A 23,054-nucleotide genomic window follows, 5' to 3' on the forward strand; every position below is an offset into this window, starting at 1 on the left:
GATTCCGAGCTGTGGGGGAACATTAGCTGAAATCTGGTTGGGAATTATCAGCATCAGGACCCATTACTTGAGAGCCAGTAACACACACGAACACAAAATGAAGCAATACCACACAGGAAATTAACAAGCCACAACTGTTCCTCATTTGTTTAATCTTTCCTCTTTTTTTTCCAAAGCAAAAACTTCAGCTTGTCTCTGGTTATTTTTTCTTTTTCTTATACAAATTGAAAACAAATCAAACAAAACGTCTTGTAGAAACATTTAAAAATGACTGACAGCGAAAACCCCCCGAAAAAACAACAACAAAAAGAAATGAAACAAATAAGGAAGGAAGTTCTGTACAGATAAAAAAAAAAAAAAAAAAGAAGAAGAAAAAATAAAAAGGGGGGTGTTAAGTAAAAGGGATTCCTCTGTGCTGCTTACCACACTCAGAAGTGAAATATAACACTAAACAAGCTTCCTGTGTGATCACACAGAGCAGGCAGAGGAGTGCATTAATGTTGCTGCAGACTAACAAAAGGCTAAACACACGTACTATTAAGGTAAATGAACTTCATTAATGTGTCACTGGGTTTCTTGACCTTTGGGTCAAATGTCAAGTTAATGGATATCAGAAAACAATTTTCCCTCCTTAATCCTGAATTGAAAGCAGTGATTCTTGCACAGCAGCAGAGAAATGTGAAGAGAAATCGAGAGAAATCGGAGCCTTTATCGGCTCTGGTTGTGTTTCTGAGTTCAGCTTATTTACAAACCAAGTGGAAAAAAAACCCACATATACAGAACATTTCACCGAGTCTGGTCTCCTGAAATGTCCACATGATTTCAAATATAAGACATAATTATCTGACAAATCCAGAACCATTTTTGGTGGAGTTCAGAAAAATAAAACCCTGCAGCTACTCTGGACATGCAAGTTAAGAGATTTTTTATCTGTGATTAGCCTCTATCCATTTCCATCATTCTGAGCCCGCAAACTGGTCACTTTTAGACTGAAGTGGGCCAGCAATGTTGCTCGCCTGGACAGAGGAAAAATTTGTCACTGCAAAGTTTGGACAGATCACACATGACAGAAAACAAAACAAACTAAACAAACAAAAAAAGCAGAACTTGTATGACAGCATCATTATTACAGTTTTCTACATGAAAACATTCTTCTGTGGTCACAATTTGAAGATTCGAGAGAAGCTTTTTCGCTGTTGCCATCTTGGTGTTTTGAAACTGGGTATGACGAGCAAAAACCAAACAACTGTGAAATCATAAGCTAAACTTACAAAATAATCTTGATGTTGACGAAGACCTGAAATGATTGACTGACAACTTTAACTCACCAGCAAAGTTTTTACAGAGGTCAAGTATAAGGGAAGCTTTCCCAAAGGACTAGAACTCTTTATCGCCCTCTGGTGGCCAATATTAGACTGCAGCTTTAACGGCATACATCTTTTATACGGTCTGTGGGTTAGATTTGGAGATAATACCAAAAATACTTGTTACCACATGTGCGTCAAGACTTTTGCAACTATGACAAATTTCTTGCACATCCCATCACTTTGCATTTTTTCACCGCTGTCAGTAAGTCTGTCTGACGCCACAGTTAAAGTGTAAAAGTGCCCTACGAATGACAGAGTGCCATTACTGTAACAGACTGGTAAGTCAGCCATGTTACCCATGTCTGAAAGGCCTACTGTTGGGTTAATTTAATATTGTGCATTATGATTCATGCAGCCACCGTATAACACCGTGCAATGACTAAGGCCGGCCTGAAAACAGAACCATTTTCTCAACACTCTAAAACGTGTCTTGTGTTGAGAAAACAGTTAAAAAATAATGAAGAAATTTTGATTCCATAAGCTGATTCTTTCTCTCAACCTGTAACACTCGGCACCAACAGTTTACAAACAATGTCTAGCACCAAGAGCTTGTACCGATGTACAACTATTGCACATCTACCAGGGATTCCTGCAATGCCCTAAACCATCTGGTGTCTCGTTCATTTTTTAAGAACTTTATTTTGTCTGAATTTGTGTTTACGATGATTTTAGTGCAGCCAGAGATTCTGAGATGTGATACTGGTTTAGCCTAATGATCAGTCGTAGCGTCAGACGTTGTTTCCCAGTTGCACCAGATCCTATTCTCTGTAGGGCGATGACTTTTTTAAAATCACCTTCATCTAGATGCGCCAGCCCATCTCTGCAGAAGTGAAGGATTATCCTTTTACAAACAAAATCTATTTTAAATAGCTAAGAATGGAGCTACACTGTGGAGAGATTACAGAATGTAAAAGCTCATTCAGTCGAGGGAGGACCAAGGAATGGCGAATGCACCAATCGAAGGTGCAGACTCACAGATAGCCCTAGTTTAGTGCTTACATAAATTTCTGCTTAATGTTTGTGCACAAATTCTTTTTTCAATTTTCCAATTTTATTTCACAGACAACAATCCTGCATTTCAGTCATGGCCTTGCATTTTACCACCCTTTTCGCATTTTGGTATGAGAACTGCTGATTTTAAAGATAACGGTACACTCGGGAATACCAACCTGTAAAAACCCAGCTGATCCGTAGTCTGGATGCCCTTCATTTCCTTCACCTGGCAGATGCAGGTGAGAGACTATTTCTCACTAAATTGGCATCACTTTGGTGCAAGCATATTGCTCCTATAAATCTGTTCTAATTTACATTTCTCTTTACATTTTACCTCTGATCTCTCTCCAAGACCTCTGAGAATGATTCCATACAGCTGCTGATGCTGCACCTGACGACCGTTTCTATCACCATCTCCCTTGAGTTACCTTTTCTAGGTTCATGATTAGGAGGGCAAGAGGTGCATAGGTCAAAAAGATCACATTTAGAAGGAATAAAGACAGGAGAGGAGAATTGAAACTGAAAACCAGAAAGAAAAAAAAAACTGTCTGGTGAACGACAGCACTGAAAAGTCCCAGCGCTCAAAAAGCTGAGGACCGGCTGATGTTAAAGTTCTCAGAAGACACCCAGGTCGTGTTTTTCAGGTCTGAGCCAGAGCAGCGTTTCAAGTTGAAGAAAGCAGTCAAAGTTTACCGGAGCTGAGCCGAGGCAAACCGAACTGTTTTAAGTCCGTGTGTGTTTGTGTCAGTTTCTGTCTGCGTAGCAGCGCGTGCTATTTGTTGCGCAGCAACTCCAGCTGATCCTGGTACTCAGTGAACAGTCTCTGGAACCGAAGGTTTTCACCGATGACGGGTAAGACCTCCCGCAGCAGCTCACGCTTACGTAGACCCTAAAAACACACAAGTCAAACAGTGAACGTGTGAGGACGAAGCGACTCATCTTTTCCTCTTTGTGTGCAAAAAGAAGCAAAAATATGGAAGAAATCAGAACTGTCATCTTGCAGAAGTGACATTGTTTACAGCGTGTGCGCAGTCGTTACAAAGTGTTCTTTAGTTCAGATAATTTTGGTTTATATCATCCAAGCATACTTACCAGTAATGTGTATCAGAGATTCTGGGAAATGAGTAAATGATCAAAACAAAGTAGCAATCTCAAATACTAAAATAAAATAAAAAATACGAGCGGCTGCCAGTGTTACCCCTCAGCCTCCGAGCAGACACACCTATGGTATCAATTTCAAAATTCTACATTCGAAATCATTCACCACCTTGACAATGGGGTGGCGCAAGCTGCATAAACTGTCCAGGTGTAACACAGAGACACAGACATCCTAAGTAGTGCTAATTAGGACCAGACTAATAAAATATTAGATTTGCAAATTGAAGCAGACATTTCCTAGACGGTCGGTACCACACAGCAAGACATAATATTAATGAGGCAGTCCATCAAAAAAGTTCAAAAGACACCAACAGCACAGACACAGTGAAGCAATACAGTCTAATGAGAGACAGCAGATGCTGATCAGCTCCAGCTTCCACTGTCTGAACATCTGCTGATCACCTCACTACCGTATTTGTAGTATTTTCACTATTTTCAGTTTGACTCCACTAATACCAATCAAATCTCTGAAATTGTTTCTCACAACCAAAGATAAAATATTAGGCTGTCAGAAACAGATCCTGGTGCAGTTTATAAGTGCAAACTTTCAACTAATCTGACATTTAGCCCACGTCCAAACTGCACCTCGGCTAACTTGTCTCAAACATCTAAATAAACCCTTTAAAGACAACTGAGCTGTTCTGTGCTTCACTTACTATTTAGTAAAAGCTGTGTTTCATGTCACATTTTGTAGTGACTATACTAATAAAAGCTGTTAATATTCAGTGGACTTTGGATCATGTTAAAAGTCAAGTCATGCGCGGCTCAGCTGGCTGGAGTGTTCACGCACATCTTCAACCTTTCCCTCTCTCTGTCTGTAGTCCCAGCCTGCTTCAAAATGGCCACCGTCGTCCCTGTACCCAAATCCTCCACCATCTCCTCATTGAACGACTGGCGACCTGTAGCCCTGACCCCCATCGTAAGCAAATGCTTCGAGAAGCTGGTCAGGGACTTCATCTGCTCTGCACTACCCGACTCACTGGACCCTCTACAGTTCGCGTACCGCCACAACAGGTCCACTGATGATGCCATAGCCCTGACACTACACACTGCCCTGTCACACCTGGAGAAGAGAGACACGTATGTGAGAATGCTGTTTGTAGATTACAGCTCAGCATTCAATACCATCGTTCCCTCGAAGCTGGACAGGAAACTGCAGGATCTAGGACTGAGCAGCTCCCTCTGCAGCTGGATCCTTAGCTTCCTGTCTGACAGACGCCAGGTGGTCAGACTGGGCAGCATCACCTCATCCCCCATCACACTGAACACTGGTGCTCCACAGGGGTGTGTACTGAGCCCTCTCCTGTACTCACTCTACACCTACGACTGCACAGCCACTAACAGCTCCAACATCATTGTGAAGTTTGCGGACGACACTACAGTGGTGGGTCTTATCACCAACGGTGATGAGACGGCTTACAGGGAGGAGGTCAGCGCCCTGACCCACTGGTGTCAAGACAACCATCTCACCCTCAACGTCGCAAAGACAAAGGAGTTGATAGTGGACTTCCGGAGGTGCAGAGAAGTACACACCCCCATCACCATCAACGGCGCTGCTGTGGAGAGAGTGAGCAGCTTCCGGTTCCTTGGTGTACATCTGGCTGAGGATCTTACGTGGTCAGTACACACAAACAAAACAGTGAAGAAGGCGCAGCAGCGCCTCTTCTTTCTCAGGAGACTGAAAAGATTCGGCATGAGCCCCCGCATCCTCAGGACCTTCTATCACTGTGCCATTGAGAGCATCCTCACTGGATGCATCACCACCTGGTATGGCAACAGCACCGCCTACAACTGCAAAGCTCTCCAGCGAGTAGTGCGGTGCTCTGAACGGATAATTGGAGGTGAGCTTCCCTCCCTCCAAGACATCTACAGGAAGCGGTGCCTGAGGAAAGCGGGGAGGATCATCAAGGACTCCAGTCACCCCAGCCATAAACTGTTCAGACTACTTCCATCAGGAAGGAGGTTCTGCAGCATCCGGTCCCGTACCAGCAGACTGAGAGACAGCTTTTTCCACCAGGCCATCAGACTGCTGAACACTTCATAGACACCTCAGCTTCACTGCTGGAACTTTAACATTATGCACTCCATACTGTACAGTAACGCCACTGTTTTGCACATGTCCCAACTCTGTATATTTTATACATTTTATTTATTGTTTACTCTATTTAATTTGTAAAATATGTACACACACACACACACACACACACACACACACACACACACACACACACACACACACACAGAAAAATATTTAGTATACACATCCAGAAATGCATATACTATTATATATTGTACATATATTTATTAGTTTCAGATGTAGCCATTCTTGTATTTTGCTTGTTTACATTATTGTATTTTGCACAACTCTGTTGCTTGTGAAGCTCGCACACAAGAATTTCACTCACATGTACTGTACCAATGTACCTGCACATGTGATGTGACAATAAAAGTGATTTGATTTGATTTGATTTGAAAAGACAAAATCAAGAGGAAGAGACTGATTTTTGTTGTCGTACCAGTGTGGTGGGCTCCCAGGATGTAGCCGCTGATTTGTGGACAGGACCCAGGAGCTCCTTGCAGAGTTCTCTGAGGCGATACTCTGAGCCTGGAAGGAAAAACAGAAAAATATATGAAATATAAGAGTTGTTTATATAAGGCTTGTGTACTACATATGACACTGTGCAAGCTTGCTTTTCTACAGTTGCCGCCTGTTCAATCAGACAATTGAGTCCAAATTTTCTGAAAGCACCTAGGTTGTTTTAGTTTCCACCATTTCTCATTTTCTATCAGAACACATCTGCAATACTCAAAACTGATGTTTGTCCCTTCAGCTGAAAGTTTGGTACCTTCATTGACGAGGAAACGGGCATAGATGAGCAGCCAGTAGCGATACTCCTGTGCTGACTGCAGAGTCAAAGCAGACGCCAGCTGATTCTCCAGGAAGGCCAGCGTCATGCTCTGCTGCAGGTGGTGAGGGGTGGAGGAGAGGCGGGAAGCCAGCCGACCGGCACTGCGGGGAGCACCGAGACTTTTTTATTGACTTTCTTTATTACATTTTATATTACTGAAGATGAGAAGTGCAGATTAATATTAAAGACATACTTGAGGTTGCGTCCCTGCATGACAGCCAGAGGCCCAGAGGACACCGGTGTATCGTGGCTAGGCAGGCAGCTCCTGAAGTCAGCACACTGAACCAGAGAGTCACTTTTATCTGCTATCAGAGTCCTGAGAGAGATGGTTTAATCACAGCTGTCAAATCCATTGGTTCATTATTCATCTGTGAGTACAGTGAGTACTTCCATAGTGTTTCTCACCATGTCTCCAGAGAGGAGCTGAAGCAGTACGACTTCCCGTTGGACAGTCCAATGACTGGAACTCCCTGCTGAGTCAGCAGAGACTGGGACACTGTAGTGTCAGCACCTGAAGACACAAACAAAGTAGTTTTCATGGAGAATAACACGGCTCGATTCACTTATTAATAATCACCTGAGTCATTATATAATCAAATCAAATCTGGCCTGGAGAGTGCAGTGAAGCAAGTTGGACATAACCACACGTTCCCTCTGTTAGCCGGCGCTACAAACCCTAAAAACCCCAGTGAGAGATAACAGGTGGGTCTGCCTCTGTCCCACAGCTTCATGGTGGTCATGGGCTAATACTTTCAGCTTTTGGTGAAACGCTACTGATTTTATATTCTCAGTGTAAAATGGCCTACTAATGAACTCATTTTTAAATACTTTTGTTCCACTAGCTGCAAGGCCAGCAGTGTCAAACAGAATTGGCAGCAGATTAGAATCAAGCATAATATTTGTTTTCCTCATAACCAACTGGGTGCATGCAAATTTCGTCAGTAAGGCACAGCTCAACAGACTGCACATTTAAAATAAATATCAATGAAAGTATACATTCTAAACAAAACTCTGAATATGACTTCTCTGGAGCAGGTTATGTGTTCAGCATTCGTCAGTTTAGCGTTAGATAAGCAGCTTTAACTCTAAATATACCCATTAACACATTAGTCTCGCTACACAGTGCACCTCACTACATCTCTCTGCTGTTTTATCGGTCAAGCTTGTTTTGATGTGAGTAGATATCAGCTGTGGCGATGACTCACCAGACAAAACAGTCAGCAGAGACTCGTTCTTGACCAGAGCCTTCTGTTTCTGAACATCCCTGCAGAAACAAAAAATGAATTATTACAAAGAGCAAAGATTTTAGAATAAAGACAAATATTCATTAAATACTACCAGCGTAAATTAATGCACTTTCTAAATGCGTAGGCATCTCTGTAAAACTAGTTTTACCTCAGAGATCAAAGATAAAAAAATGCAACAAAAGCTCCCAAGCAATTCAAATCAAACAGAGCAGCTGAACACTGACCACACGGACAAAGTCGCTCCAGCGGTCAGAACCATGACGTAGTGGGCAGAGCAGTGTAAGGCAGACGCAGGCGTGCCTAGCTGAATGGCAGGAAGGAGTCGCCGCCCACAGGAAGAGAAGACTGACAACATCCTGTCCTCACAGGCGACTGCAAGGATGTCACTGAGGGAGTGGAGGAGAATTAGGAAGACCAGATTTTGTGCTGTTAATTCATTTTTTTTTTTACATTTTTTGTCATTGGTAGACCTGCTGATGTTTTCATTTCATAACAGTGTGGCCTAAATTAAAATCAGTAGCACTGTGTGGGAATATCCTCCACTTTTCAGTGATACCTCGAAGACTTTCCCTCCTCCAACTGGGAGTTTAGAGGATGACTGCACACATAAAAAATATTCTGCATGTAATTTCGGCAATGAATCTGCGTTACTTTACTTAAATGTCTATTTTAGCTTTAGTCCCTGACCTTTTAAGTTCTGAAGCTACTAGTTTTTTTTCCAAGTCACATCAAAAAGTGAAAGTAAATCAATTCAAGTATAAACAGAGATTCTGTCTGTATGAAAACTCAGCAGCGCCTCCTACCTGCTGCCTGCAGCAACGACCACAGAGCTGGGCAGGAGCGTGTTCCAGTCTCGTCCGTCTCTGGAGCATCGCAGCTGGCTGAGCTTCGAACCTGCAACCATGGACACCTCATTCTCCACCTCCAGGAACACTGAGGGCTCCATGCTCACCTGAATTGAATTTGAATTTAATCTTTATTTTGAACATGTTAAAAAAGTACAACAACATAGAAATCAAAAGAGAAACAAAGGAAAACAAGCGACCACAAATACAAAAACAAAAAAACAACAACAACAACTTTCATGTTCAAAAACGAGCAGGAAGAAGCATAAGCTGCACAACAAACACTCTCGATAATGTATGGAGCATCGCCTTCATCAATTACAAATCCACCAAAGCTGATGTTTCAAGACAAGGGAGAAGACGACACTGCTCAAACAGAAAAGGGAGAATTTCTAACTGAAGAAACTGAAACGATAAGTGTCCAAGGAGGAAGCCAGAGAAGGCTTTCTAAAGTGCTGATGGCTATTTATTAATAGATATAAACAAAACAAACAAACAGGCTTGAACTAAAATAAGAATTTCTACCTCTGAGACGTGGGCTTAAGAAAAAAAAGCTACAAAATGAGTAGCCACACAGTGGAAACACTAAAAAGAAGAAAAAGACAAAAAAAAAAGCAGGCAGAGAACAACGACGACCTTAGCTAGAAGAACAAGAGAACAAACTTAGCAAAGAAATAAAAAGAAAGACCCAAAGCCAAACCGTAGAGCTTGTGAGAGATCAGACGGGGGATGCAAACAGATATAATTCGAGGTGAAAAACTGTCAATTAAGGTGGTTATAAAAGTACAATACATCTTCCAGCTGGATAAACACACTAAACACTTAAAGTCCAAACCAAAGAGATGACAGACGGTGTGTTACCTGCAGACTGAAGGCCTTCTGTGTACTTGGTGTTGGTAGTTTGAGAACAGCGACAGGAGCTGGAGGAGCTACAACCCTGCTGGGCTCCTGTTCCGCGGGAGGAGTTATCTGTTATGACGAGATAAGTAGAAAAGCACACTTGGTTAACCTATTTTAGCTGCACCCAAAGAGCTTAAAATAACAGATTTTCAGGCTTCAGATCATCCACATGTCCCTCTACCTGAGTGAAAGGCTGGGCCATGGAAGCAGCCATCTTGTCTTTCCTGGGCCGTCCCTTCTTCCTCTTCTCCAGCACCTCTCTTCCATCCAGCAGCAGCTCTGGTTTCCTCTTGCCAAATGTCAGGTTCTTGTTGATGGCAGCCATCTTATCCTCGCTGTCACTGCTGGTCTCTTCTTTGGTTTTTGCCTCCTTCTGGGCGGTGACGCCGTCTTTCGGCCTGTTGCTAGAACAGGACATCAGATATGTCTCTGTGTTCTGTTTTTGTGTTTGATGTTCTTCACTTGCACAGTTACTCACCTGTCTAACGGTGTGAGTCCAGCTGTGGACGAAATGGCGGCTGTCACGCCTGGTGTGGCCTTTGACCTCTCTGTAAACCTGGAGTCCAAAGCTTTCATTGGCTCAATCTTGGAGGCAGAGGTGAGCAGCAGACTGGATTTGACACTAGGACGAAGATAATGAGAAAGACAAGTGAAGGCGGGAATGAGAAAACCAAGCACCATGTAAACGACTGGGAAGAGGAAGTGGGAGGTTTGGGAATTTAAAGTATGAAAAAGACAACACAGAGAGGGTAAAACAGAAAACAACAGCAAAAATTCCCTATCTGTGATCTCCATACCCATCATTGTTGTCCTCCATTGGCTTAGCAGTGTTGTTGGGAGGAGGTGAGGTAAGCATGGGGTCGTGTGTGGGCTTAAGCCCCATAGAAGAGGCCTGTCCTGGGCTGGAGTCGGAGCTGAGCTGGGGGGTGAGCTGGCTGGACATGGATGAGCCCGAGGGCAGGATGGGAACACTGTTGAACAAAGCCGGAGAGAAATCCCTGCAGAGAGAAAAGGGCCTGTGATCTTCTACTCTTCATCTGGTTAACATTATTATTACTTTTATACAACAATAACTAACTTTAACCATCACTTTTTCTACATTGCATTAGCTCTGTGGACCAGAATCATCTTCAGTTTGCACCACGTGGCTTCTATGTTGTTAAAACACGCAACAATAGCCCCCTGTTTCAACTGTTAATTAAATCTAGATCCGGTTCAGACTGAGAGGAGTCTTTGAACTTGTGTGGACTCAAAACCAAAGATTTGACACTTCAAGCTCTTCTCTTATTGTGTTGCTGTAGCTTTGATGGCACAGAAGAAACCTGTAATCAGTCCAGCCGCCATCTTTGGAGTCCAAACATGATCTACCAGCTATTTTTGTGAGATCAGCCATCTTGTTCACCGGAGTGTGTTTCATGCCTTCCTACCCCGTGTCCAGCTGAGCAATGCAGAGCGGTGTGATTCTTCTTCTGCCATCTGCTGTTCTCGTCTCCACCTGCTTCTTCAAAAGATTCTGCCAGATGAGAGAATAAAGCATCCAAGAAATTTACGCTGCACAGATATAAAAAGGATGTTTTGACAGCTTTGGAAAATTAAAAGTTTAAAACATTAATATATATATAAAATACATAAGTATTAGTATATTTTAAACTGTGTTGGACTTTGATTTCTAATGTATTTTGTCTCTACTCTAACAGTTTTCCAAAAACCCAATGAAAATATAATTATCAGGTTTCTGATATGCTTCCAGGAAGCACCTCCCAGAACTATGTAAGCATTTTTCCCTTAATTTCATTTATTATAGATGGCTGCTCCATCTACCTTCCTGATGTCCTCCAGAGACTCCCCGTTCATCACACTGTTGAGTTTGGGTGCTGAGGATTCAGGTGCAGCAGCACCTGGTCCTGAGTTGGCCTGGGCAGAGTTCTGCCGCTCCTGTTGGTATTTGAGAATCTCGGGGTTCTCGATGATGGTGGTGGAGAGCTGAGCCTCGGTGCTGGTTATAGCCAGACTCTTACCGTAGATGTTCTGATGGATACTGTTCTATTTGTCACAAGAAGAAAAAGAAAAGTTTTCTAGGAGGGAAGAAACCTTATTTAAGCAAGAACCACCAACAAAATTTAAAAAATCTGTTAAACTGCTTAGCAATAAAAACCTGGAATATAAAGATGTCAACCAATAATTATACATAAAGCAGAGTCTGGGCCTCATGTGGTGCATTTTTCATTCACTGATTACTTTTCTCTACTTCTAAGAATGAAAAACAAGATGAGAAGGGACAACTTTGTTATGTGGTTTAAATAAAACTTTGTATTTGTTAGCTGGTTTAGAGTTTATTATTAGCTAAATAAATAAAAGATCAGGAGAAGACTTTGACTTTAAATATATCAGCAGTACATATTTTCAGCTCTACGTTTTCATTGCTGCACTCTACTAGAGTAGATGAGGCACAGTTCAAATAATCTTTATTTATCTTACTGGGCTCCTAAATTACTCCCCACAAGTAAAGAAAGACAGTACATAAGGCAAGCTGCTCAGATGGTCAACACTCCTGGGCACTTACTCAGGCTCCAAAAAAATGTTTAAATTGGACCTCGTTTTTTCCAGCTCCATATATTTATTGTTATAGTCTACTGGAATAGCTTTGCATAGTCTGCACTTAAAATAAACCTTACTAATCTTACACAGGGCCTTGGTCTCTATCCCTCAGTTCATCTTCTGTTTGAAACAAGCCGTCTTAGCTCCTTATTCTCTAAACCTACTTTCTCCTGATTGGCTGCAACTCACAACCAAAATTAAACAGTAAGTGGGGCAGATTTCTCCACACACCGGCAGAGCCATGTGCCTGAGATGACCACATTTGGGATATCCCCCATATGTCATAAAACACAGCCAAGAGCGGAAAACACCATCTGAAACCAAGCATTCAAAGCTTGAGACTTGACCTACATGATATCCTTGTACACAAGCTGACCTCATTATTTGAAACTCTAGCTATGTTTAACATGAGCATCTACCATTGTAGTAGAATATATATGACACAGGTCTTAAGTGTACACAGGACTAGTTGTAAACATACAGTCACAATTTCAGTGATGCCTTGATGCTTCTTACCTTCTCCTCTTCATTCAGCGGGTCTCCCAGTTCATCCAGGGAGAAGTCCAAATAGGCGACTGTGCCATCCATCGAACAAACCAACATCCCCAGACCCGTCAATGTCCTGATACACACATACATATCAAACTCAGACATTTATCACCACCAGTAATGTTTAATAAGCCTACACAAAACACCTGTATGCAAACAGAGAAGGGTGCAGGTAAAAAAGCATCCACACACTGAGACATTAAAAATAATATCTGAAGTCAGATATCTGATGTCAGGGCGGTGGACTTAGAATAAGAGAGACTGCAGAATGTGACAGCCCACAATGTCTTCACTCACCAGGAAATGTCCATAATGGATTTATCGAAAAGATCATGGATGACCACAAGAGGGCGCTTCAGTGAGGTGAGCTGGAGCAGAGAGAGCGAGAGAGACTTTATTTTTTTATATCCTCCCAAACAGCTACTAAAACTGGGTTTGGCGATTCCTGGTGAGAAACCACTGAACTGGAAAAACTGCCCTCACTTGGTTATTAATGTACATGTCATCACATCAATAAGCCATGAAAACTGCAGCTTGACTAAGGAATGAGAGTACTAACTTTTATGTTTTACTATCATTATTTTAAACTTTAAAACTGTGGGTTTTTTACTGACCCAGACGGAGAGCGATCGGTCTTTGCTGCCAACAGCGCAGCAGCAGTACGGACAGCTGGGCTTCGGAGAGCTGCCGTTCTTCTGCTTCTTCTTGAAAATCTTTGGGTTGAATTTCTGTAGGAACAGAAACCAGACGCATCAATAAGTAGCTTTTCTTTTGTTTAAATATAGATTTACTGGCTGAACATGTTGCTAGCACATCCTCACCACCACAGTGACAGCTTTACGGTGGCCCACAAAGTCCATATTAGTCTTCCAGCCATCTCTCTCCACAATCTGAGCGGTGGGGCCGGAGTTGTTCATTGCATGAGCCGACACAAGATACTGACCGTCTGGAGACCAGGACAGACGCAGGACGTGGGTCGTCCCACCGCACTGAGAGTGAGACAGAAAGAGAAAAATCCCTTAAACTGTGATGACAAAATAAAATCAAAACCTAAATCAATTAGTGGAAACACACAATGTATTCAGTGGGTTCCAATCAAAGCGAGAGTGAGTGTTTCTGTACCTCACTGAAAGGTTTGGTGATGTTTGCATCCATCTGCCAGTCCACCGTCCGCCACACTTTCAGACTGTGGTCGTCAGCCTGGGAGGCGATGTATTTCCCCACTGGATCCCATGTGAGGCCTTTCACCAGGCCAGTGTGTCCTCGCAGAGTAGTGATCATCTCTGAATAGATCATTAAGACAGTTGCAGAGTGTGCAGAAAGTGTTTTTTCCCTCTCAGTTAAAAACAAAAGACTTTTGTAAATATGAGCATTTTCTATTTTCCAGAGGCTGAGCTGTGGTTAAACTTTACCTGGAAATTTGCGAGCGTTCCAGATCACAATGGTGTTATCCACACTGCAGGAGGCCAGCCACACGTCACGAGGAGACCACGCCACGTCCATCACATCTGCAAACACAGCACAATGATAACAAATGATGACAATGGTGTGACACTTTTCTTTTTTTGACATTAATATGTCAAAGGGGATTTAAAGAAAGAAATTTACCAAGTAATGTACTGAATGTTGAAGGGGAAAAAATCTGGCTATTATCTGAAATATTTTTCCACTTTATTTTTGTTTTTATGATTTATTCATCGTCTTGTTTCAGGAAATTCTTTTGTTTTTAAACATTTAACCACACAGCTGTTAGACCTCGAGAACACACACAATGAACAGAGGCTCTTTAACTAGCTAGGTTGGTGGATGTGTGCAGATGTTCAGTATCTGTGAACATCTGCAACTTCTCTGTGCATTTTCTGAGTCTATTACCTCCAGTGTGGTTCCTCAGGATTGTGACACACCTCCACTGCTCCACATTGGCCAACTTGCTGCTTGACCCAAACACTGTGCTGGGACCGATGAACCTACAGGGAAAAGAAACACACAGACAGACAAAATTAAAAAGCAGCAAATGTGAATGCTGACATAATTATCAACAATGGAGATTCACCAGAAAACATCAGTGAGAGGAAGTTAGCTTGAACTAGCAGGAAAGGGATAGCATGCATCCAGTCAGTTCATACACAGAGAAAGAACTGGGACATACTTTAAAGCAGCAAAGAATAATAAATATAGACTTTGTTACAAAAAATACTTGTGTAATAATCATCTTTTATGGCTTTTGGCAACAAGAGCACTTCGTGTGAGTAACATATACCAGAGACTGAACGAGGTATCAACCTACTGCAAGTTCTGGTTATTCTGGTTGTCCAGCTTGGAAGCAAATTTCCAGAGAAGAGCTACCAGCTGCAGTATAGGATGTCGAAGTCTGTCCAAAAACCCCCTCTGGCAGTCTTAGTTACACTCTGGTGTTATTTTTATTCATGCAGCAAAATAAATAAATAAAAGCTAAAATTAGGTCCAAAATATATTTAGATATATTTATGTGACCGTTCTGCCGTCGGTGGCCCACCCAAGTAAAGTATATGTGTAGGAAACAGTGTGTCAAGATCCAAAAGTGGCCAGTGGCATGCCTCTCCTGGAGCTGTGGAATACACCGATTATAGCTGTATACCATCCATCAGCAGCAGCACATCATCCAACAGTAGCTGACAGCTGTAGAATCTGCATATGTCCCAACTCCAGCAGTAGCATACCACTGGCAATTTTTGGATCATGGTGCTGCAGAATTATTAAGGTTACAAAAATAGTAGATTTTTGGTTTTTTGGCTTAATTAAACAGCCCTAGTTTACAACAGTGACTCATATGATTGACCATTGAACAGCATGCTGGTGTTACTAGAACAAAAAAATAGAATAGGATAAATAAATAATATTGATGCAAGTTTATTAAAGTGTAGATCGTTGTAATATAATGCACTGTGGAAAGCCGTAAAATTGCCGCCTATCACACACACACAATCTAGTGTGCGTTCACGCTGACACAAAAAGTTTCCCATTCTGCTTTCAGCTCAGTCACCATGGAAACGTCCTTGTTTGGCTGTCTTTCCAGACGTTTCTTGACAGATAGTGAATGCTGTTTATCATATTGAGCGAGTGACTGTGTGTATACATACGCAGCTCTCTTCCACACCATGACCAGCTTGTCGTCTCCTCCAGAGGCCAGATACAGCCCATTGTTGGACCAGCGCACACAGTTCACACAGGCTGCAGAGACACACACAAACACTTCTGCTCACTGAGGCTATAAATACAGTTTGTATGGATTAGTGCTGAGGAGGCTGGTAGGGTGGACAATAACAGCACCTGCAGATCAAGATGCTCTCATTATTAAATATGGCTGCTTGTTATTAGGTCACTGAACACAGCAGCAGTTTATGTCAGTGGCAGTTCATGGAAGGCGAAGTGATTTTAATTTCCTGCCGCTGTTATCTCCATCCATCCAAGGTCAACGTTTCCGAACGTTTTAGTCAGATGGGTTTATAGTTATAGATTTCCTTTCTTTCTTTTTTCATAGTGTAAAAGGTCTACTTATTTTTTTAAATGGTTACTTTTCCTTAGTTCTTTTTTATTCAAATCACATTCTGAATACATCTTGAACTCTTTCAGACTTATCTTATAGTATTTAACTAACATTTTTACTCACTGACCCCCTTGTTGTGTTATATTCAGCTTTATACGTCGGATTTGTTGTATCTGATTTACATTTTTACTTAATGAGCATTTTTATTTTTTTTACTCTATTTCATCAATTTAAATGACCTCTTGTCAAGGAAATGATAACAGCTGTGCATGTTGGTATTGCAGTACAGTCTACATGCATCAGATGTTTATTTGTGCAGCTTTCAATAACTGTTAAAAAACTAATTAATTAAAGAAAATTACATATACACACAGTGTGGAGCTATCGTTAGAGACCATAAGTAACCCTTAAGTTTAATTAAGGGGAAAAAATGAGCTAGAGAACAAGCACACTCATTAACCAACCATATATACAGACTTTGATTACCTAAGTGATTGTCCATCTGGCAAAGCATTTTAGAAATATTCTCGTTCTTCTCATCCTCCTCTCTGAGGACCGGCGCCATGTTCCAGATCATCACCTTCCCCGAATCCTCCCCTGGAAACAATCCAAGTATTTTAAACATGAAACACCTTCACAAGGAGCAACAGGGAGAATTTTTCTAAGCTGGAAAGTAAACCTGAACCCAGCTGTAACTTTCCATCAGTTAGAATACTAAGCTGTTGCTTAAAAATGATCCTAAAGGGAGAAACTTTCATTTTAGCAGTTGTTGGTTTTACCTTGGCCACCAGTTGCAAATTTTGTTCCATCAGGGTGGATGTCAACTGAAAATATGGGTTTACCTGAGAAACACAAAAATCAACATTTAATATCAGTCATCTCAATTTTAATAGTTCTAAAGAACACAAAAACTGCAGACTGATATTGTACACAGATAACCTAGAGATACTGAGAAAACTGGAGGAAATAAAGGAGTAACTAAAAGGAAAGACACCAGAGTGCATCTGGAAAGTTTACAAAACCTTTTAAGTTTTCCGCATTTTGCTGATCCAAACTCATAATTTTTACACCAATCCATACAGCACACACATGTCCCACAGTCACAAGCCAAAACAGGTTTTCTAGTGTGTTAAATGACAGCACTGACATTTTCCATTGACAAGGGTATTCAGAGCGTTTGCTCAGTACATGGCTAAAGCACATCTGATAACAACGACTTCCTGGAAATACTTTCTTGGCGATATGCTTTGGGTTGACATCTGAAGCTTAACACTGCTACACTCTCTCCTAAATTGTCTCACTAATATGCCCACAGCATGATGCTGCACCACACCATGTTGTAGTGATGGCACTAATGAGATGACTTCTGATTACCTTTAAAAACTAATGGCGTCTATGGTTGCTGGTTAATTGACACTTCACCCCAGAGGCCTGATTAGTACCCTGCAAGCTCTACAAAGGAAATCTAGATCCTAATTGATTGTGACAGCTGGGCTCTTGAATATCTGGTCTGACAAAGGCCTTTCATCCTCAGTTACTCAGTTTGGTTGGGTAGGCAGCTCTAAGAAGACTGCTGATCACGGCAAACTTCTTATATTTTAAGTTATGGAGGCTAGGGCTGGGCCATATCATACCGTTCACGGTAATACCGGTATAATGCTTGGCAACGATAAGAAAATGAAATATCGCGATAGAGTATGGGTAAAACGTAGGGCTGGGCCATATTATACCGTTCACGGTAATACCGGTATAATGTTAGGCAACGATAGGAAAATGAAATATCGCGATAGAATATGAGTAAAACGCGCATGCGCAGTGCCTTTGTTTTCATACGCACATGGCCGATTGTTGAGTGAAACAGATGAACCAGAATTGGTTTGTAAAAAAGGTGCAACTTCAGTGATGTGGAACTGGTTTGGTGTTTGTCCGTCAGATACACGACAAAGCACATTTTTTTGCAGAACATGCAAGCGGCCGTCGTTATCATTGTCAGACTAAGATGCTCTTAAATCTGGGAGTAATCTGGGTCCTAAACGCCGTATGCTTCAGGTCAAACGAACACTGCAGCATCACTGAGAGTTAAAAACTGTCTAAATTCTTTCATCTTTAATAAAACGATCAGCATTGCTGCTTTACCAGGTGTAACTATGAAGTTTGACTTCCAGGCATCCATGAAAACAAAATTTATTACATTTAACGGAGTTAGAAGTTAGCAGGAAGCTAGCGGAAGTTAGCTCGCTAGTTTCGCTAGTTACCCAAGCATGATATAGCATGTTCTGACTGAGAGATTTCTGGAAAAATTCAAACGTACAGCTCTGCTATCACTTCCAACATAAATGAAGACAGGAAACTAAACAGCAGTGACGTTTGTAGGGTTACTGAAGTTGGGCTAGCTGGTACATAATGATGTGCTACGTGATCGCTAGCGACACAGCTATGTTAGCATAACATAAACAGTGAAGCTGGAGGACGAACACTAACACTTTTCCACTTATAAAAGTTAACGCTAAAGTTCCTGATAGTTAGAGACAAATGCAATCGCATGGCAGGATGCTGTAAACGGAGCAAACTTCAGTCAGGAGAACAACTGAGATAATCCATCCACAATACAAGGTTAGTCATTAATATACTGCAACAACATGGGAATAAAGCAGCTGCCAGAGAATTCAACATTAATGAATCAATGGTACAGAAGTGGAGGAAGCAAGAAGAATGAGTTTAATAAAGTTTGATTTATCTGACTGCTTTGTTTCGCTTAATGTGCCTTATAATCCCGTGCACCTTATGGTCCGAAAAATACGTACTGCACACTGCAGTTTAATGTTGCAAAGCACCTCTTTTTTACTTCAGTGGATATTATACATGGTTATGCTCAGGATATGTCAGCCCATTTCTACTGGAAATGCCTTTTGGTTAAACTTTCAGCAAGGAATTTGCATTTGCACTGTTAAATTTTTATAAAGCTTTAATGTACATAAAAACCAGCTTCTTGTTTAAGTGAAAATAAATGGAAGGTTGTCTTTTTGCGCTAGTAATGTTGTGGAGTTGTATTTTGTCTCGCATCAATTATATCGTCAGTTATATCGTTATCGCAAATTTTAAAATATATATCGTGATAAATATTTTTGGCCATATCGCCCTGCTCTAGTAAAACGTGCATTCACAGTGCCTTTGTTTTCATATGCACATGGTGGAAAAAGCATGGCGGCGACGGAGAATGAGAAGGGCAAAAGCGGATCATTGAATGAAAAAGATGAACCAGTATTGGTTTGTAAAAATGCTGCAACTTCAGTGGTGTGGAACTGGTTTAGCTTTCGTCCGTCAGATACAAAACAAAGCACTATTTTTGGTAGAGCATGCTAGCAGGCCGTCGTTATTACTGTGTTTTTTGGAAAAATCTACAGTGCCCCTTATAATCCCGTGTGCCTTATGTATGAATTCTGGTTGTGTTTACTGACCTCGAAATGATTGTATGTGGTACACGGCGCTCGAAAATCTGTCAAATGTTTTAGTACAACTTTGCTAAGCTACGAAGCCGCACCGCTTGATGGATTGTCAGAGCATTATGGCTATCGTAGGCAGGAGCCTCGTGGAGTGATACATACTGTGCTTCAACATAATATTACCGTATTGTGTGTGTATAACCTCTTTTTAAGTTTTGTAGATATTCTACATGGTTATGTTGAGGATATGTCGGCCAATTTCCACTGGAAATGCCTTTTGGTTAAACTGTCAGCAAGGAATTTGCATTTGCACTGTTAAATTTTTATATAATTTTAATGCACATAAAAAACAGCTGCTTGTTTAAGTGAAAATACATTGATGGTTTTTTGCATCATTGAATCTTATTTTGCTTTGTTGCTGCAAAGTATTGTGCACAGATCCGCCTGAAATGCAAAAAAGCATGTAAATGAAAACTTTCCAAGCACACTGCATGTTGGACACATTTCAACATAACACAGGAACATGGCATTGACCTCAGCTGTTTGTTTTTTACCAGGCTTTGTTTAGTCTGCCTTATGGAAAGTTACTCAACTGTTCTGTGATTTTCCACAAGTATGTTAGTACATGCCCACACCCGAGACTGTATTTCAGTGTCTTGTCAGGTTTACAATCGACATGCACTCGAGGATTTTCCTGAAAGGAAACCTTTCTGGTAAATCCTCCAAAATCTCTTTGGTAGTATAACCTAATTCCCTAACTCTTCCTTTAAGCCATGGAGATACATTACTAGGGATGGGTACCGGTATCCGGTGCCACGATGGCACCGGTTCTGACATAACCAGACCGAAAAGCAGCGCACATTTCGGTGCTTTATTTTCCTGAGCTGTGATACACTTTAGATTCTAGCCAATCATTTTACGTTTCCGAGGATAGTAGGCGGGGCCAGGTACGTACGTTCTTTTAGAGCAGAGCTACAGATTAAAAATGACCAAGGCGAAGCGGTCAAAAGTCTGGCTGTACTTCACAGCAAAATATGCAAACTCAGCAGCCTGTAACAAGTGCTTTAAGCTGATACTGTGATACTGTGCAAAGGAGGTAACACCTCGAATCTGATGAAACACCTGGCGACGCATAGCGTTTTTTTTAAAAGCCGAGAAATGCGCCGTATTTGATAGCTTGCTGTGAGACCTCACACCGAGCACATCTACTGCGGGTGTGGTGCCTGTTATCGGACCCGGAGTTAGCAACATCCCCCAAAAACACGAAGAGGAGAGTCCTGGCCCCTAGCCCTGCCAGTGTAGCAGAAATGATGACGGATGATGATGGCAGCAGCAGCCGTTCTTCTCTGCGTGAGTAGCTTAATGTTGTTCGTGTGTAATTTACGTTGAGTAGGCTAACCACGTTATTACATTAATGCAGGTAAGGTGAACTAGCAAACATCATCATAGCTACATGCAGCTGTCTTCTTGTTTGATGGCAGATACTCCCTTCACCCTGGCCAAAAAGGCTAAAATGACCAAAGAAAAGTGGAAAACAGTTAAACATGAGAGGTTTTTGGACAAAGTTTGTGTTTTTTTTTAAGCACTGCTTCCAGCCAAGAGTGATACCATATATGCCCCATAGCTGCAGAAAAGGCTAACATTGTTATCTTTTTACAAAAAAAACAGCTGAACATGAGAGGTTTTTGTACAAAGTTTGTGTTCTCCATTCTTTAAGCACCGGTTTGAGCACCGTTTGAGCACCGGCACCATTTCAAAAGTACCGGTTTGGCACCGGTACCGGATAAAACCTAAACGATACCCATCCCTATACATTACACAGTATTTCAAAAACATCATCATTAGCTGGTTTCTATGTAATTTATACTTTTTTATTTTTAGCTAAAAAAATAATGTGACTTGCTGTGAAGTTATGCACACACTGTTTCTTTAGGATCAGTTGAATGAAATGAGCAGTTAAATACAAGAGACAAATATGGCAGTATCTTCCTATATTTCAAAGTGAAATCCAAATTACATTAAAGTAAGCAGCAGGGTCATTGCTGTTCCTCGAAGTTCGAGTCAATAGAGGCTCTTGGGGATAATTTTTTTTCTTTAGATAATTATCTTGTTAATTCAGATATGGTCAAGCCAATGCATTGAGCTTCCTCGAAGAACTAATAGTGAGGCTTCAGAACAGAACCAGTGTGTGGCATATCCATCCTTCTGTGTACAGTCTATGCAATACACCCTTACTTAACACTCGGTGCCTTTTTTGCCTAAGAAACCACAATTTGAAATAAGGTTATAATTGCTAGAATATATTTGAAAAAAGCTACTGTACAATAAAAAACTGTGACTTATTACAAGCTTCTCATTACTTAAAGTGATATTTATAAAAGATACAGTACTGTGTACTACGTGACTAAAGCTGAAGTTCATACCTAACCGTGCACTCTGTATGCACCCCTGAGTACGTGCTTTATTTTAGCAACAGTGCAAAAATGTATGTCTAAAGATTACAAAGAAACTCCCGTTGAGTGCTGAATTAAAAAACAAACAAACAAACAAAAAAACAAAGTATTATTTCCTCAGTTTTCTTTGTAAACATATCAGCAGCTGGAATCCATCTGCTAATATAATTATACATTTAATACATTTGGTTTCATTCTATATTGATGCTGTTGTGCAATTTTGTTGGAGTCTTCCAAATGTCAAATATTTCACGGGCAAAATGTGCTCTACTAACAACAGTCGTTAGCTGCACCCTAAATTCAGGCCATTTCCCTGGCGGTTAACTTTCCAAACTGACAGCTTAAAAATTATCCCAGCAGACACTTGTTTATTTTTTAAGCTTTCTGTGAAGCCGTCACACAAATAAAATGTTAAAAATCCCACGGGATGTGAGTAAATCTGACCCCAAAAAGTCACTGCGAGGCAGTAACTTCGACACGGGTCATCTGCCAGGTAAGTTAGCTAACGTCAGGACACCAGAACTAGCCGGGGGGGCTAACTAGCTAGCTAGCTAAGGTTAGCAAACAAATATACTTTGAGCACAGAGACACTGACAACGGCACAAACACCAAATGCAAGTGCCCAAACGTTGGCTTAGATTTAGCATGTGAGTGACTTTTAAGTGACTAACAAGTCAAACAAGTGTGCACCAGCACCATAACCATCATCATCATCATGCGTCCTTATCAAGTCGCCCCCCTCCGACAACAAAAGCCCAACTTGATCCAACAGATTCCTGCACAAGCTTACCGTTGTGGCTCACCCAGCTCGGCTTCAGCAGCTTCATTTTCACCCCGGGTATTTTATTTTAAATCCCTTCGAAACAAAAATCCATCCAGCGCTCACTTTCGGTTCATGGGAAAACTAACGAAAAGCTCCCTCCTATTGTCTCAAACTCCGTCCGACACTTTGTTGATTGCGCGATTCAACTCCCATCTCGCAGCATCCCCGAGTCCCCGAGTCGAGCAACAGACAGGCGGCCCCGGATGACAAACGGGCGAACACCAGGCAGCTCAGGAAGTGTTT

At 41.5% G+C, this 23,054-nt stretch overlaps 1 protein-coding gene across 2 annotated transcripts; it reads right to left on the bottom strand.

Moving 5' to 3' along the window:
- Positions 1-120: 120 nt before the first annotated feature.
- On the bottom strand, positions 121-23,054 carry hira (histone cell cycle regulator a). Of its 2 annotated transcripts, none has more exons than XM_080309465.1 (25): positions 22,779-23,054; positions 16,872-16,934; positions 16,579-16,689; positions 15,686-15,776; positions 14,439-14,533; positions 13,979-14,074; positions 13,689-13,849; positions 13,388-13,555; positions 13,181-13,294; positions 12,864-12,934; positions 12,534-12,639; positions 11,241-11,462; positions 10,847-10,932; positions 10,217-10,417; positions 9,898-10,041; positions 9,601-9,817; positions 9,381-9,488; positions 8,478-8,626; positions 7,899-8,060; positions 7,633-7,691; positions 6,833-6,938; positions 6,621-6,743; positions 6,365-6,528; positions 6,035-6,123; positions 121-3,249 (listed from the first exon to the last, which is right to left on the bottom strand). In XM_080309465.1, exons 1-25 carry the CDS (start codon positions 22,813-22,815, stop codon positions 3,133-3,135), a joined length of 3,060 nt encoding a protein of 1,019 aa, XP_080165591.1. In that variant the 5' UTR covers positions 22,816-23,054; the 3' UTR covers positions 121-3,132. The 2 variants fall into 2 exon arrangements, with proteins under 2 accessions (XP_080165591.1, XP_026042328.1); XM_026186543.2 differs by having other exon boundaries at positions 9,601-9,823.

This window comes from Astatotilapia calliptera, chromosome 12 (assembly GCF_964374335.1).
Source record: "Astatotilapia calliptera chromosome 12, fAstCal68.1, whole genome shotgun sequence".
Lineage (NCBI taxonomy): Eukaryota > Metazoa > Chordata > Actinopteri > Cichliformes > Cichlidae > Astatotilapia > Astatotilapia calliptera.